General features: G+C 49.0%; 1 protein-coding gene across 2 annotated transcripts; it reads left to right on the forward strand.

Moving 5' to 3' along the window:
* Positions 1-12,035, forward strand: znfx1 (zinc finger, NFX1-type containing 1). 2 transcript variants are annotated; one of them, XM_031568129.2, is made up of 15 exons: positions 1-192; positions 1,454-1,569; positions 1,680-2,908; positions 3,186-3,472; positions 3,633-3,874; positions 4,112-4,234; positions 4,529-4,677; positions 5,229-5,372; positions 6,060-6,162; positions 6,378-6,637; positions 6,834-6,973; positions 7,388-7,688; positions 8,168-8,278; positions 8,524-8,619; positions 8,835-12,035. In XM_031568129.2, exons 2-15 carry the CDS (start codon positions 1,503-1,505, stop codon positions 11,277-11,279), a joined length of 5,697 nt encoding a protein of 1,898 aa, XP_031423989.1. In that variant the 5' UTR covers positions 1-192; positions 1,454-1,502; the 3' UTR covers positions 11,280-12,035. The 2 variants fall into 2 exon arrangements, with proteins under 2 accessions (XP_031423989.1, XP_012680291.2); XM_012824837.3 differs by having other exon boundaries at positions 1,686-2,908.
* Positions 12,036-12,895: the final 860 nt, after the last annotated feature.

Genomic DNA, 12,895 nt, shown 5'->3' on the forward strand with positions numbered 1-12,895 from the left:
ATACATGGTTTCCTTTTTGAGTACACACACCACACTCGAAGCATTGTAGGCTAAGTCGAAAACGAAAGCTGGCTATCAGGATGTCGAGCAAACGAAACTTGACTCGGTGGTATATAAAGCCGGGGCTATCCCAACTTGACACAACCAGTATTGCAGCGAGAGACGCGAACTAACCAGCGACCAGAAAGAAGGGTAAGATTAAAAAAAGATTAGCCTCTGTAATCCATTGTGGTCCTACTAGATCATGCAGCTAAATTACATTCAGGTTGGAAATTGACGTCGTTCGTAAAACATGTATCCGGAAGTATTTTAACGTCACTAATTTTATCTAAAGTATTTCCATACGCCGTCAAAATGTAATGTATTACCACCTGGGTTTGAGGACAAATGGTAGTTGTGGGCTGCTTAATCTTATTAGGAACATATAGTAATTTACAGTTTAGCATAACAGTGCTACAGCAACAACCCACATAGCCAATTATCTCTTTCATGACGTGTTCAGTAGCGATAATAGAAACTGATTCTTTTTGAAATTTCGAAAATGGCATACAGTAGATAGAGTATTAATATACATCGGAGTAATGTTGAATAATCTAAGGGGTGAGCCTTATTGTGGTTTCAAGATGAATCATCAGTTGCTTGGAAATAAAACTAGGCCGAAGGTCACATGTCCACCAGGTGGCGGAATTTATCCATTCTAGAATAACAACTCAAATGTTACAGATCTGTCTGGCAACTGTTACGACTCAGCCTAGGATTGCAGGATAAGGTAGACTTTTAAAGCAGCATAACGGGACAATTGTTAATCGCTAACGAGATGCTAGCGGCTAAAACTAGCGAAACCTCTTGAAATGTGCTTACTTTGACACTATGACAAACTAGTTAGTCAACAACTGTCCTAACAGTCAAACATCAAGCAAGTGCAACACAAGACAAAGCAAGACGGAAAATAAGCTACTCACTAGTTCGGCAGACAGTAGAAACCGGGCGGCTTCAGGCAAAGCTACATAACCCAGTAATATGCCTACGGACCCTGGTATGGCAATGGCACAGAAGCGATTCTCCATATTAAAAGTCATTGTAGCGCCCCAATTTTTTTTAAGCTGTTTTTAAGGTAAAGCTGCTTATCCTAACCCTAACCCTGAAGTACAATTACTGCATAATGCCACTTTAATGCTGGGTGTGCCAAATCTGTATAAATATGCCTAATAATGAACGTAAGCTCTTTTCTTGTGATTGTTAAAGAAGCATCATGAAAATTCTTAAGTGATAGCTTTTAGTTGATCTTAGCATTAAGGCATCTTATGTGAGTTCTGTCTTTCATTTATAAAGAAAATAGAATCTTAAATCTTTTTGAAATGTATTACACGGTTTATTTGACAATCTGTTTTGAAACATGTTTTTTGGAAGTAATGCTGCAAGATGACCATTGTACTTCGTCTTATGTTCATAGTTGAAACTGTAGATCAAGCACATCCTCAGAGGACTTTCACATATAGAAAATGGAGAACCCAAACAGGGGCAACAGGGCAAGAGCAAGGCCAAGACCAAACGCTGGGCAAAGAGGAGGTAATGTCAACCATCCCATGATGATAGACTTCACAGGCTCTGTGTTGTGTAACTCGCTCGATATGATCAATTTGATGAGGGATTCTCTATTCATGTTTTGCCTTTGTCAGTTGCAGAACCTGGTAATAGACAAGTTAATGATGTACCAAATTGGGAAAGACGAGGTGGTGGAGCAGGAAGAGGGGGAAGACGTGCAGCAGGAAGAGGAGGGGCAGGAAGGGGAGGAATAAGAGGGCGTGGAGGAGGGCCCTTGGGTGATGGAGTATTTAACAGGGACGACCATCAGGAGAACAGGAGGGCTGAGGACCAGGATCATAGAGGAGATCGAGGCCATGAGGCCCAGAGAGGGAGAGGAGGGAGAAATGGCATTAGAGGCAGAGGGGCTGGGAGGGGCAGGGGCACTGGGAGGGAAGACACACCTCCAGTACGTAAACTTGGCCTCAAATATTTGGAGGAACTTCTGGAGAAAGAGCCTTCGGAGGTTGCCATTACTCTGTCCACTAACATGGGTCTACAGCTTCTGCTGGAGGAGAGGACAATGGGTCATGAACTGGTTCAGCTGCTCTGCCAGATTTTTTGCAAGGCCTTCATGTCTAAGAATGACCGCAAGACTGTCCAGCACTTGGCTGGAGTGATAAAAGACTCTGGATTTTTGCAGTCAATATTGCCACATTATGTGACGGGAATGATGTCAGACCATGTCCCAGCTCGCCGAGAGAAATACCCTCAGCACGTGGACACCATCATAAATCTGCTCAACAGCGTGATTAGCATCTTCCCTGCCAGTTCTGTCCGTGTGGTGTCCACCCTCGTGATGCTCCTGAAGCCAACCATCAACACGCTGCGAGCCTCTGGCCTGGACATCCTGGAGGAGACCGAGGAGAACCTGGAGAAGGTCCAGGAGCTGGTGACGCATCTGCAGGAGAAGGCCAGAGACGGGACGCTGCGCTCGGACAACTACTCCTTCCTCACGCCCGACGAAGATGCCCCCCCGGGGGAGGAGGACTTCCGGAACATGACCATCTACCCAACGCCCGAGGAGTTCCACCAGGAACAGAGGCCCTTCCTGAGGCCCAACATCACGTCCCAACGCTACCCCAGCGCCCACGTCTACCTGGACACCCACTTCCGTCTCCTGAGGGAGGACTTTGTCCGGCCCCTGCGAGAGGGGATCCAGCAGTTGCTCCAGAGCCAGGGGGCCCAGGCCCTGGATGGTGTGCCCATGAGAAAGAGGCACTTTGACGACATCAGAATCTACTTCGACACCCGGCTGATCATCCCCCAGTGCACCCACACAGGCATTGCCTACAAAGTGCAGTTTGACACACGTCCTCTTAAGGTTAGTAAATGAGACTGGCATTTAAGGACAACATGCAGTTATATCAGTTCATAACAACACATAACTAGATTTGAAAAGCTCTTCATATTGTTTTCTGTTGTTTATGTCATACTGTGTCTGACAGCGCTAAACATTTCCTAGCGGGTCTTTTGTATTGTGGGGTTTCTCAGTTGTATAAAGATTTGTTTTGGGCTAAAGCATTTTTATTAATATATGCCTGTGTGTTTTATTGTGTATTTCGATTTGTATTCTCTGATGGTCTGTTGGTTCTTTGTAGTTTGTCCGCTGGCAGAATTCCAAACGGCTGCTTTATGGCTCACTCGTCTGCCTGTCCGTGGACAACTTTGATACCTTTCTGTTTGCCACGGTGTCTGATCGGAAAGCGGAGGACCTCCAGCAGGGGCAGGTCCTTCTCAGCTTTTCCCGAGACAGCCGCCCGGCACTGGCCCGAGTGCAGCCCTCCGACTCCTTCCTGATGGTGGAGACCACAGCCTACTTCGAGGCCTATCGTTATGTCTTACAGGGCCTTAAAGAGCAACAAGCGGATGAGCTTCCCTTCCAGAGGTTTGTCTACAAAACATTAAAAACAACAATACATATCTATATCTATATGCATATCCATATGTTATTAAAAGGGATATTCTGTACAGCTTTTCCTGAGCTCTAGCCCCTTGTGCAATTACAACAATTTCTTCATGGAATACCTATGTAAACCTCATTGCAGGTATATTGTAGAATGCAGCCCAGACATTCATCCCCCTGCCTACCTTCAGATGAATCCAAGGAAGTACGATCTGTCCAGCATTTTAGCTGAGGACTGTAAGGACAGTGTGCAGCCCTTCAACCCTCTGAACGCTGATGCCTGGCCCAGCCAGGAGCAGCTGGGGCTGGATGAGAGCCAGCTCAGGGCCCTTAAACTGGCCCTCACCAAGGAGCTGGCCATCATACAGGGACCACCAGGCACAGGTGATACAGACAAACAAACAACTAAGTAAATGAACAAAAATAAGCTAACGAATAAACAATTGAAAAAAATAATAGACAGTATCGGGGCAGTAGTGGAAATTACTGAGACCGGAGCTGACCCGCGACACAGATTGATATCCCATAATCGTTAGATTCTACTACATTTTAGAAAATATGCTGGATTTAATATTGCAGTCCGTGTTCTTGCTGAGATGGAATGTGCTCTCCCTCCTCCAGGAAAGACTTACACTGGGCTGAAAATTGCCCAGGCCCTGCTGGATAATCAGGTAGCCTGGGGCCATGACTCTCCCATGCTGGTGGTGTGCTACACTAATCATGCACTGGACCAGTTTCTGGAAGGTAGGTGACCCTCTTTGATCTGTGGCAGTAAAAGACTAATTTATGAAAATGAATGCCACTTTCTCGGCTCGTCCCGGGGCTGCTGCAGAACATTCACTGTGCTCAATGCCTCGTGTTTACTTTAAGAGTGGATTCCCTGCGAGATATATATTGGTAAATAGTGGAGGCGTGGAAATGAATGGTAATGGTGTTAAAATGGAATCTTTGACCCAAAGGACAAGCCTCTGTTTTTGACCTTAACATTTACCGTTGGCTCATCTACTACACCGGACGGTGCTTCTCTCTGCCCTCCAGGAATTCTCAAGTTTCTTGGAAAGGGCATCGTGCGGGTCGGAGGCCGCAGCAGCAGTGAGGCGTTGAAGTGCTTCGCCCTCAGGGAGCTGACCAGGTCGGCCCAGTTTCGCCGCGTCCTTCCCCAGCATCTCCGCCGCGCCTACTTCGAGGTGTGCACCACCAGATACCCACCACCCCCCACCAGATACCCCCCACCCCCCTTCGCCCACCTCAACACACTGAACACTCCCCTCTCCTCATGAATCATTCCGACAGATTCAGACATCCTTTATGTTCGAATAGAGAGCATGAGAGACTAAGAAACTAAAAGACTAAAACTAAAAAGTGCTCCAATTTGAGTTCCAATTTTTTGGCGTATGAACACTTGCGCTCTTTAGTAATGTGCCCTATGAAGCCCCACTCTGGCTTCGCTGGTCTCTGATGTGCCCTATGAAGCCCCACTCTGGCTTCGCTGGTCTCTGATGCTTTTTTCTTTGGAAAGTAGGACCGTGATCATCGGTAAATGATGAAATGAGGGAGCTTAATTTTGATCACTCTCTTTACCGTTTATGAAGATCCCAGAGCTGCAATGCCTCTGGGACCCGAGGGCTCCAGTCAGTGAATCAAAAACTCTCTCTTTCTCCCTCACTCTCTCTCTCTCTCTTTTTATGCCAGTCTTTCTTATCTCTTATTAATCTGCCGGCATGGGGCTCTCCCTCAGATCCATAAGGAGCTGGCAGAAGCGGAGCAGCTGATTAAAAGGCAGACTGCCCAGTTGGAGTGCATGCTGCGTGGAGTCATCCATGAGCAGTTCCTGGAGAGGTACATCTCCGAAGTGCACTGGGACAGCCTGTGTCTGCAGCCGGTGAGTCACTGCGCCGCCTCGCTATTTTTTTTCTCTCACCGTTTGTGCGTTAGCGTAGTTTGAAGTGATTAGCCAGGGTTGGAACGTTCTAGATTCAGAAAATGAGAGGCCTGTGTGTACATTTTTTTTTTTTGCTGCACCACATTGCAGTGAACTGTCAGATCTCACTCTTCTTTCTCCAGGCAGGCAGTGCTAATTAGCAAATTCATAGTTAAAAAAACTGGCAAGGATTTTTCCTCTCCACCTGTTTAATTTACTGTTTTATTCTTGTCCTTCATGTGAACCTTGTGTGTGTGTGTGTGTGTGTGTGTGTGTTTATGTGTCTCTGTGTTTGTATGTGTATGCATTGCATTTATTATTTATTTTCCTTAACTGTGGCATGATTAAAATTGAAGCAGCCCTGTGAATTTCTCACCTTGAGGTAGAGCAGAAAATACACAGCTGACAGCATCCACTCAGCGATGCATGTTGTATGAGAGTCGATCTCGGAAATTACCAGACGGATATAAAATGTTCCTTGAGAGTCTTGGATGTAGGGTGGTGGTGGTGGTGGTGGTGGGGGGGGGGCGTCAGAAATTGTTGGTGTGAAATTACCTTGAGATAAGCTGAGATGCTTTCAGATCTTACTGCACTGAAACCGCCTCTGATGAGCCATGCTGTGGATTTCATGAAGTGTTTGCCCCTCAGACTGCAGATGGATTCCAGTGCATCGGGGAGAGGCGCTCCATGGTCCTGGAATGGCTGGGCCTCGGATCCACCCACTTCCAGTACAAGCCCAACGGGACTGTCGGTGAGCGCCACAGCCGTTTTTTTTTACACTTTACCCATTTTTCATTTGTGATTTACACCGCCGTCATAATCGGCACCATGATCACCGTCATAGTCACCATCATCATTAGCTGTAAATGGGATTAGACATCACAATCCGCCACAGAGCTGTAAATCACTGCCGTCCCTTCAATCCCCAACTCTCCTCCCTCCGTTTCTCTCCCTCCGTCTGTCCAGACGAGGAGGACGAGGGTGGGCAGGAGCAGGAAGAGGACCTGATCGAGGTGGAAGAGGAAGCCGACCTGATCCAGGCCGAGCGTGTCTTGGACGATGCCATCCACCGGGACGCAGACCGCGACCGGGAGAGCCAAAGGAAGAAGAAGGACGAGGAGGAAGTGGAGGCGCTGGCAGAGCTGATGCTCGCCATGGCCGTGGGGAAGACCCAGCCAGAGGAGGAGCAGCCCCCAGGGCAGAGCCAAGCTGGGGAAGAGTGGGAGGTAATTAAGCAACGGGGGTAGGAGTGGGGGTGGTAATTAGCAATCACTCCTCTGCTCACTGAGCCTGTGTTAATTAACTAATGGAGTGCTTTAGTGTTGGAAATGAGTCTGTTGAATGTTTTCTCTGTGTGTGTGTGTGTGTGTGTGTGTGTGTGTGTGTGTGTGTGTGTGTGTGTGTGTGTGTCTGGGTGTCCAGATGCAGAAACAGCAGAAGAAGAAGTTGAAGCAGATGATGCGTAGAGAGATGAAGAAGAGCTCGGCCATGACTGAGGCTGAGGAGGCGGGAGCGATAAACATCTGGACCCTTCCGCAAAAAGAGAGATGGAAGCTGTACCGGTAAACCCCCCCTGACTGTAGTCAAGAGCTTGTAGTTCTCACACTGACTATAAGATGGCAGTGTAGGACAAGACACTCAGTCTGGCATGTCCATGTTAAATGGATGGGGAGGAAAGGCAAATGAACAAAGATTTTAAGATCAAAATATTCAAAGTGAAGATGATTGAAGAATCAAAGTAAGTGTGCATCACGTCAAATGGCCTCAAGCAGATGGGTCCCCCCTTTTTGAGTAGGGTTCTGCTCAAGGTTTCATCCTGTTAAAAGAGTTTTTCCCTTGCCTCCATCACCTATGTGCTTGCTCTAGGGGGGTTCAGGCCTTGGGCTCTGTAAAGGGCTTTGAGACAGTATCAGCTGCTAATGGTGATATGTAAGTGAATACAATTGAATTGAATTTACCCGTCTTCTCTCCCTCAGCCTATGGATCCTCCGGTACCGGACGGAACTCCGCATGCGGGCCCTGAAGTCCGAGGAGGCCTACCAGGATGCGGCTGAGCGTCTGGCTGAGATCCGTATGCGTGAGGACATCGGTGTGCTGCGCGAGGCTAAGGTCATCGGCATGACAACCACGGGGGCGGCCAAGTACCGGCAGGCCCTGCAGGAGGTGCGCCCCCGCCTGGTGATCGTGGAGGAGGCAGCAGAAGTTCTGGAAGCCCACACCATCACCACACTCAGCAGGGCCTGCCAGCACCTTATCCTCATAGGGGACCACCAGCAGGTATGCCACTGCCGTTTACTAGACAATCACATACATCGAAGACAGGCTCATTCACACACGCACGCAAATACACACACACACACACACACACACACGCACACGCACGCACACACATACACACACACACACGCGCACATACATCGAAGACAGGCTAATTCGCACACGCACACACATACACACACGCACACGCACACGCACACACACACACACACACACACACACTTAATTCTTGCTTCTTCAGAGTTTTTCTTGTGAAGCTGAAGGCAATTTTAAGTGTGAAATTTGCTCTACAGTATAACTTAAGCTGACATGACTTGACTTCTCATCAAAATGCTAACACACATCCACTTAACATTGAAATGTAAACGTGTTGAATGTCTTGGAGCAACGATAAAGCCTGTTTTGGTTTTGGTGAGACATCAGTGTTTGACATCTGAAATGACTTTTTGCGGGGTGTGCGTGCCTTGTGGTCTTAACAGCTTAGACCCAGTGCCACAGTGTATGAACTGGCCAGAAACTTCAACCTGGAGGTGTCCATGTTTGAGCGTCTTGTGACCATGGAATTCCCCTATGTCCGCCTCAACTACCAGGTGTGTGTGGGTCACTATTTACTCACTTTGTAATCCTTTTCACACTCTGTGGGAGAGTGGATCTCCCTGAATTCTCCAGGGACCACTTCTTCATTTTATTTTTCAGCTACTGGAATATGAAGTTAATTTCATATACCAGTTTTCATGTTTCTCTATGCGAAAGCATAATATTTAGTATACATACATATAATAATACATATTATGTATTAGTAACCCGCCCTTGTTCATATCTGTGCCTCACCCAGCACCGAATGCGTCCTGAAATTGCCCGTCTGCTCACTCCTCATATATACTCTGAGCTGGAGAACCACCCCTCCGTGCTGGATTATGACAATGTTAAGGTTTGTGCCATAAGCAGTCTTCTAATGGAGTTGGATTTCATACCAGGTAGTGTAGGTAGCAGGTAAGGTAGTGTTTTGAATGCAATATGAAGTTTATATATATGACATTTTGGATTTGCACAGCTATAATATCAGAAATGTCAGATCTGTGTTGGAGGACCATGGGAGGGAAATCTCCCTTTATTGCTTTTCATCCCTCTGCTTTGCTTTGACAGGGCGTTGCTACCAACCTGTTCTTTGTGGAGCATCAGTCACCAGAAGAGGAGATCACGGACGGCCGCAGCCGTCAGAACCGCCACGAGGCCCACTTCGTGGTGGCACTGTGCCGCTACCTGCTCCAGCAGGACTACCAGCCCTCTCAGATCACCATCCTCACTACCTACACGGGCCAGCTCTACTGCCTGCGCAAGCTCATGCCCTCCAGTGAGTTCTCCGGGGTCAAAGTTCACGTGGTGGACAAGTACCAGGGTGAGGAGAACGACATTGTCATCCTGTCGCTGGTGCGGAGCAACCCCGAGGGGCGAGTGGGCTTCCTGCAGATCACCAACCGTGTGTGTGTGGCACTGTCACGTGCCAAGAAGGGCATGTACTGCGTGGGCAACATGGCTATGTTCAGCCGGGTGAAGCTGTGGAGCGCCATTCTGCACACGCTGCGGGAGCACGGGCAGGTGGGCAGCGCGCTCACGCTCAGCTGCCAGAACCACCCGGAGCGCCGCACGCAGGTGGCGTCGGAGGCCGACTTTCTCGGCGTGCCCGAGGGCGGCTGCAGCCTGCCGTGCGAGTTCCGGCTGGAGTGCGGCCACGTGTGCACGCGCGTCTGCCACCCGTACGACCCCGAGCACAAGGAGTTCAACTGCCTTAAGCCCTGCCCCAAGATGCTGTGCGAGCGCGGCCACCGCTGCCGCCGCCTCTGCCACCAGACGTGTGGCAAATGCTCCCTGCCCGTGGAGAAGGTCATCCCGCAGTGCCAGCACAAGCAGATGGTGCCCTGCCACAAGGAGGAGTCGCTCTTCATCTGCCAGGTGCCCTGCGACAAGGTCCTCGGGTGCGGCCACCCGTGCGAGGCCACCTGCGGGGAGCTGTGCACCATTTACTGCATGGTCAAGGTTACCATGACGCTCAAGTGTGGCCACACCCAGCAAGTACCTTGTTATGTGTTGGGGAAACTGGAAGAGCCCCCCTGCGAGGCCAAGTGTGGCACGATGCTGAAGTGCGGGCACCCATGCCCCGGCACCTGCCACGGATGTAAGCGTGGGCGCTTCCATAAGCAGTGCAACAAGCGGTGCCAGCGCATCCTGGTGTGCTCCCACCAGTGCCGTGAGCCATGCACACGCGACTGCCCACCCTGCGGCATGCGCTGTCAGAACCGATGCGTCCACAGTATCTGCAAAAAGTCCTGCGGGGAGTCCTGTGCCCCCTGTGCCGAGCCCTGCGCCTGGCGCTGCCCGCACCACCGCTGCAGCATGCTCTGCCACGAGCCTTGTGACCGCCCACCCTGCGCCCAGCCCTGCGACGAACGTCTGCCCTGCGGTCACACCTGCATCGGCCTCTGTGGGGAACCCTGCCCCAAAAAGTGCCGCGTCTGCCACCATGACGAGGTGTCGGAGATCTTCTTTGGCACGGAGGACGATCCCGACGCCCGGTTTATCCAGCTGCAGGACTGCAAGCACTTCTTCGAGGTCTCCTCTATGGACACCTACATGGCCCAGGATGAGGACCAACAGGCGGGCGTGGAGCAGCTGGTCATCAAGCTGAAAGAGTGCCCCAAGTGCCGCACACCCATCCGTAGGAACCTGCGCTACGGGGCCCACATCAACCGCAGTCTGGCCCAAATCGAGATGGTCAAAGAGAAGATCAACGGGAAGCCAGGTGACATTAAGCTAAAGCAGAACACCCTCAAGGTCCTCCTGGGAGAGCAGTACAACCTGATGCTGTTCCTTCCAAAGGAGTTCATTACAGTCCAAGACAGGCTGGCCCAGTCGAACCTCTCCCTGCGAGTGCTGTGCCACCAGGAAAACCTCATCATGTTCCTAAAGCGCCTGGGCAAGTTGGCGAAGATCATGAAGAAGGGCATGTCCGGCCTGCAGAAAGAGATCTTCTCTGTGCGGCTGAAAGAGTGCCTCTGCTTCCTGGAGGATCCAGTCCAGCGTTTCTCCGAGCAGCAGGCCTGGGATCTGGAGCGGGAGCTGCAGAGGCTCGCCTACTTGGCTGAGCTCAACAGTCGCTGTGACAAGCGCACTCTGACGGTGCTAGACGACCAGGTGAACGCAGAGGTGGACGCCCTAAGGCAGGTGCTGGACGACACTCGGCCGTTCACAGAGGAAGATGAGTGCTGGGTCAAGCAAGCACTGGCTAACCTGGACTCCAAGCTGCCCTGTAGCGGGCTGGGTATCACCGATCAAGAGAGGCTGATGATAGTCGAAGCCATGGGTCTGCCCCAAGGCCATTGGTACAAATGTCCCAACAATCATGTCTATGCCATTGGAGACTGCGGGGGGGCCACGGTAAGTCGAAAGTGCCCAGAGTGCAATGCCACCATCGGGGGTGCCAATCACACTCTTACAGCTGGCAACGCGGTGGCATCTGAGATGGATGGGGCTCAGCATGCTGTGTGGTCTGACGCTGCAAACATGGCAAACTTCAACCTTAATGACCTGTGAGTTTGTCAGAGTGCTTTCGTATCATTGGTTTGTATGTGTTTTAAAAAAATATATATATGGCACTTACTTACTTACTTACTGTACTGAAGGTCCTGCAATTTCATTAATTGCTTTTGGTTTTGGAACAGCTTTCCAATTTGGTGTGATTTCATAATCAATTTTCACATGTATTCATACTTGGTATCCAGGGATTTTTATGTATAATGGTTGTACTACAATTTCTATCTATGAAATAAATGCACAATGATTTTACTGGAAATACAGGTTTTTTAATAGTTTTAAATGCATGCTGGCAGACTACCAGAAAATAATGATGTAATATAAATTGGTTTCTACTTCCAAATATCAGTTACATTGTACTTCTGTCTGCATACACTGGAACTCCATGTCGACCATGTAGTTTGTTCATGCAAGGTGGTAGACTTGGTGAATAAAATAATGTATTCACGTTTAAACACGTGAGGAGCATTTTTGGGTGTGATTTTTCATTTAGGCCAGTAGGTGGCAGGAGTGTATTTACCCGCCCTCCTTTTAAATGGGAGAAATGATCAAAGCTTTTAGAGATAAAAAAAAACCCCACCAAGTTGAAAATGGGAAAAAACAGTGATAACCTTGTGTGTTTGCCAATGATCTTTTGTCAGATATGATGTGTTTTCATTTTTTCATTCATTCTTTTATCTGATTTGGCTCCATCAGACATACGCATTCGTCCACGTATGCTCCCACACAGAAAATAAATTAAGCTTAAGTGAAATATATCTACTTCCTCTCCGTCTACTGAAAGAGCATTTGTATATAATACTTGGATGCTTTCAGTGCTAGTTTGGTGTAAAAGCAGTCACAGAAACACACACACACACACACACTATCCCTCTGCACAGATAGCTGCCTAATAGTAAAACATTACCAGGGTTTGCAACCCAAATTGCTGGCAGTCAAGCGTAGGTTCACACAACAGCAGCTCTTTTCCAATCTGTGGGATGCAGGGATGGCTTCCATTTAGTGCTGTTTTGCAGCAGCTTGCATTAGTTTATTACATGATGAATGTAGCCTTGTCAGCACCTAAACCCGAATGCAAACTCTGGGTTCTCAGCAGGAAAAAAAAGGAAACAGAAAACTGTGGTGTCAGGAGGCTTAAAACAAGCAAACCTAGACGGATGCCACTCTGTTGGTGTTTATGGTGTGCGGTTTTGGAGATGGGTCAGGAGTAAAGAAAAATTGGAATATCCTCTAGGGTGCAGTGCATCATCGATCACGTCAGCACCATCTTAAAGGTGTTCCTCACGCACTACCAGCAGGTTTGGGAGCAGGGATGGCATCTCAGGCCCTATGCTTGCCTGCTTCTGCGGCTGGAATGATTTTTGCATGCAACTTTTTCTAATATTAGTCCCCCCCACCCCCCCATTTCATTTCTTAACCCAAGGACAGTAGATTATGGGGAAACTGAAGCGTGGCCCGGTTTGAGGAGTGGGAACGGGTAATATTCATAACGATGAATCACTGTCATTGTGCTTAATGGGGAGAAGAGGATCACTTAAGTGCCACAGATTGAGCGCAGGACTTAAGAGATGGACGGGTACACACACACACACACACACACACACACACACACACAC

This window comes from Clupea harengus, chromosome 5 (assembly GCF_900700415.2).
Source record: "Clupea harengus chromosome 5, Ch_v2.0.2, whole genome shotgun sequence".
Lineage (NCBI taxonomy): Eukaryota > Metazoa > Chordata > Actinopteri > Clupeiformes > Clupeidae > Clupea > Clupea harengus.

Excerpts from the sequence above, each read along its gene's own strand:
- znfx1 (XM_031568129.2), top strand. The coding sequence starts at position 1,503 with ATGGAGAACCCAAACAGGGGCAACAGGGCAAGAGCAAGGCCAAGACCA. Across the intron at positions 3,875-4,111 it reads ACAGGGACCACCAGGCACAG|GAAAGACTTACACTGGGCTG; the intron begins GTGATACAGACA and ends TCCCTCCTCCAG. Across the intron at positions 4,235-4,528 it reads ACTGGACCAGTTTCTGGAAG|GAATTCTCAAGTTTCTTGGA; the intron begins GTAGGTGACCCT and ends TCTGCCCTCCAG.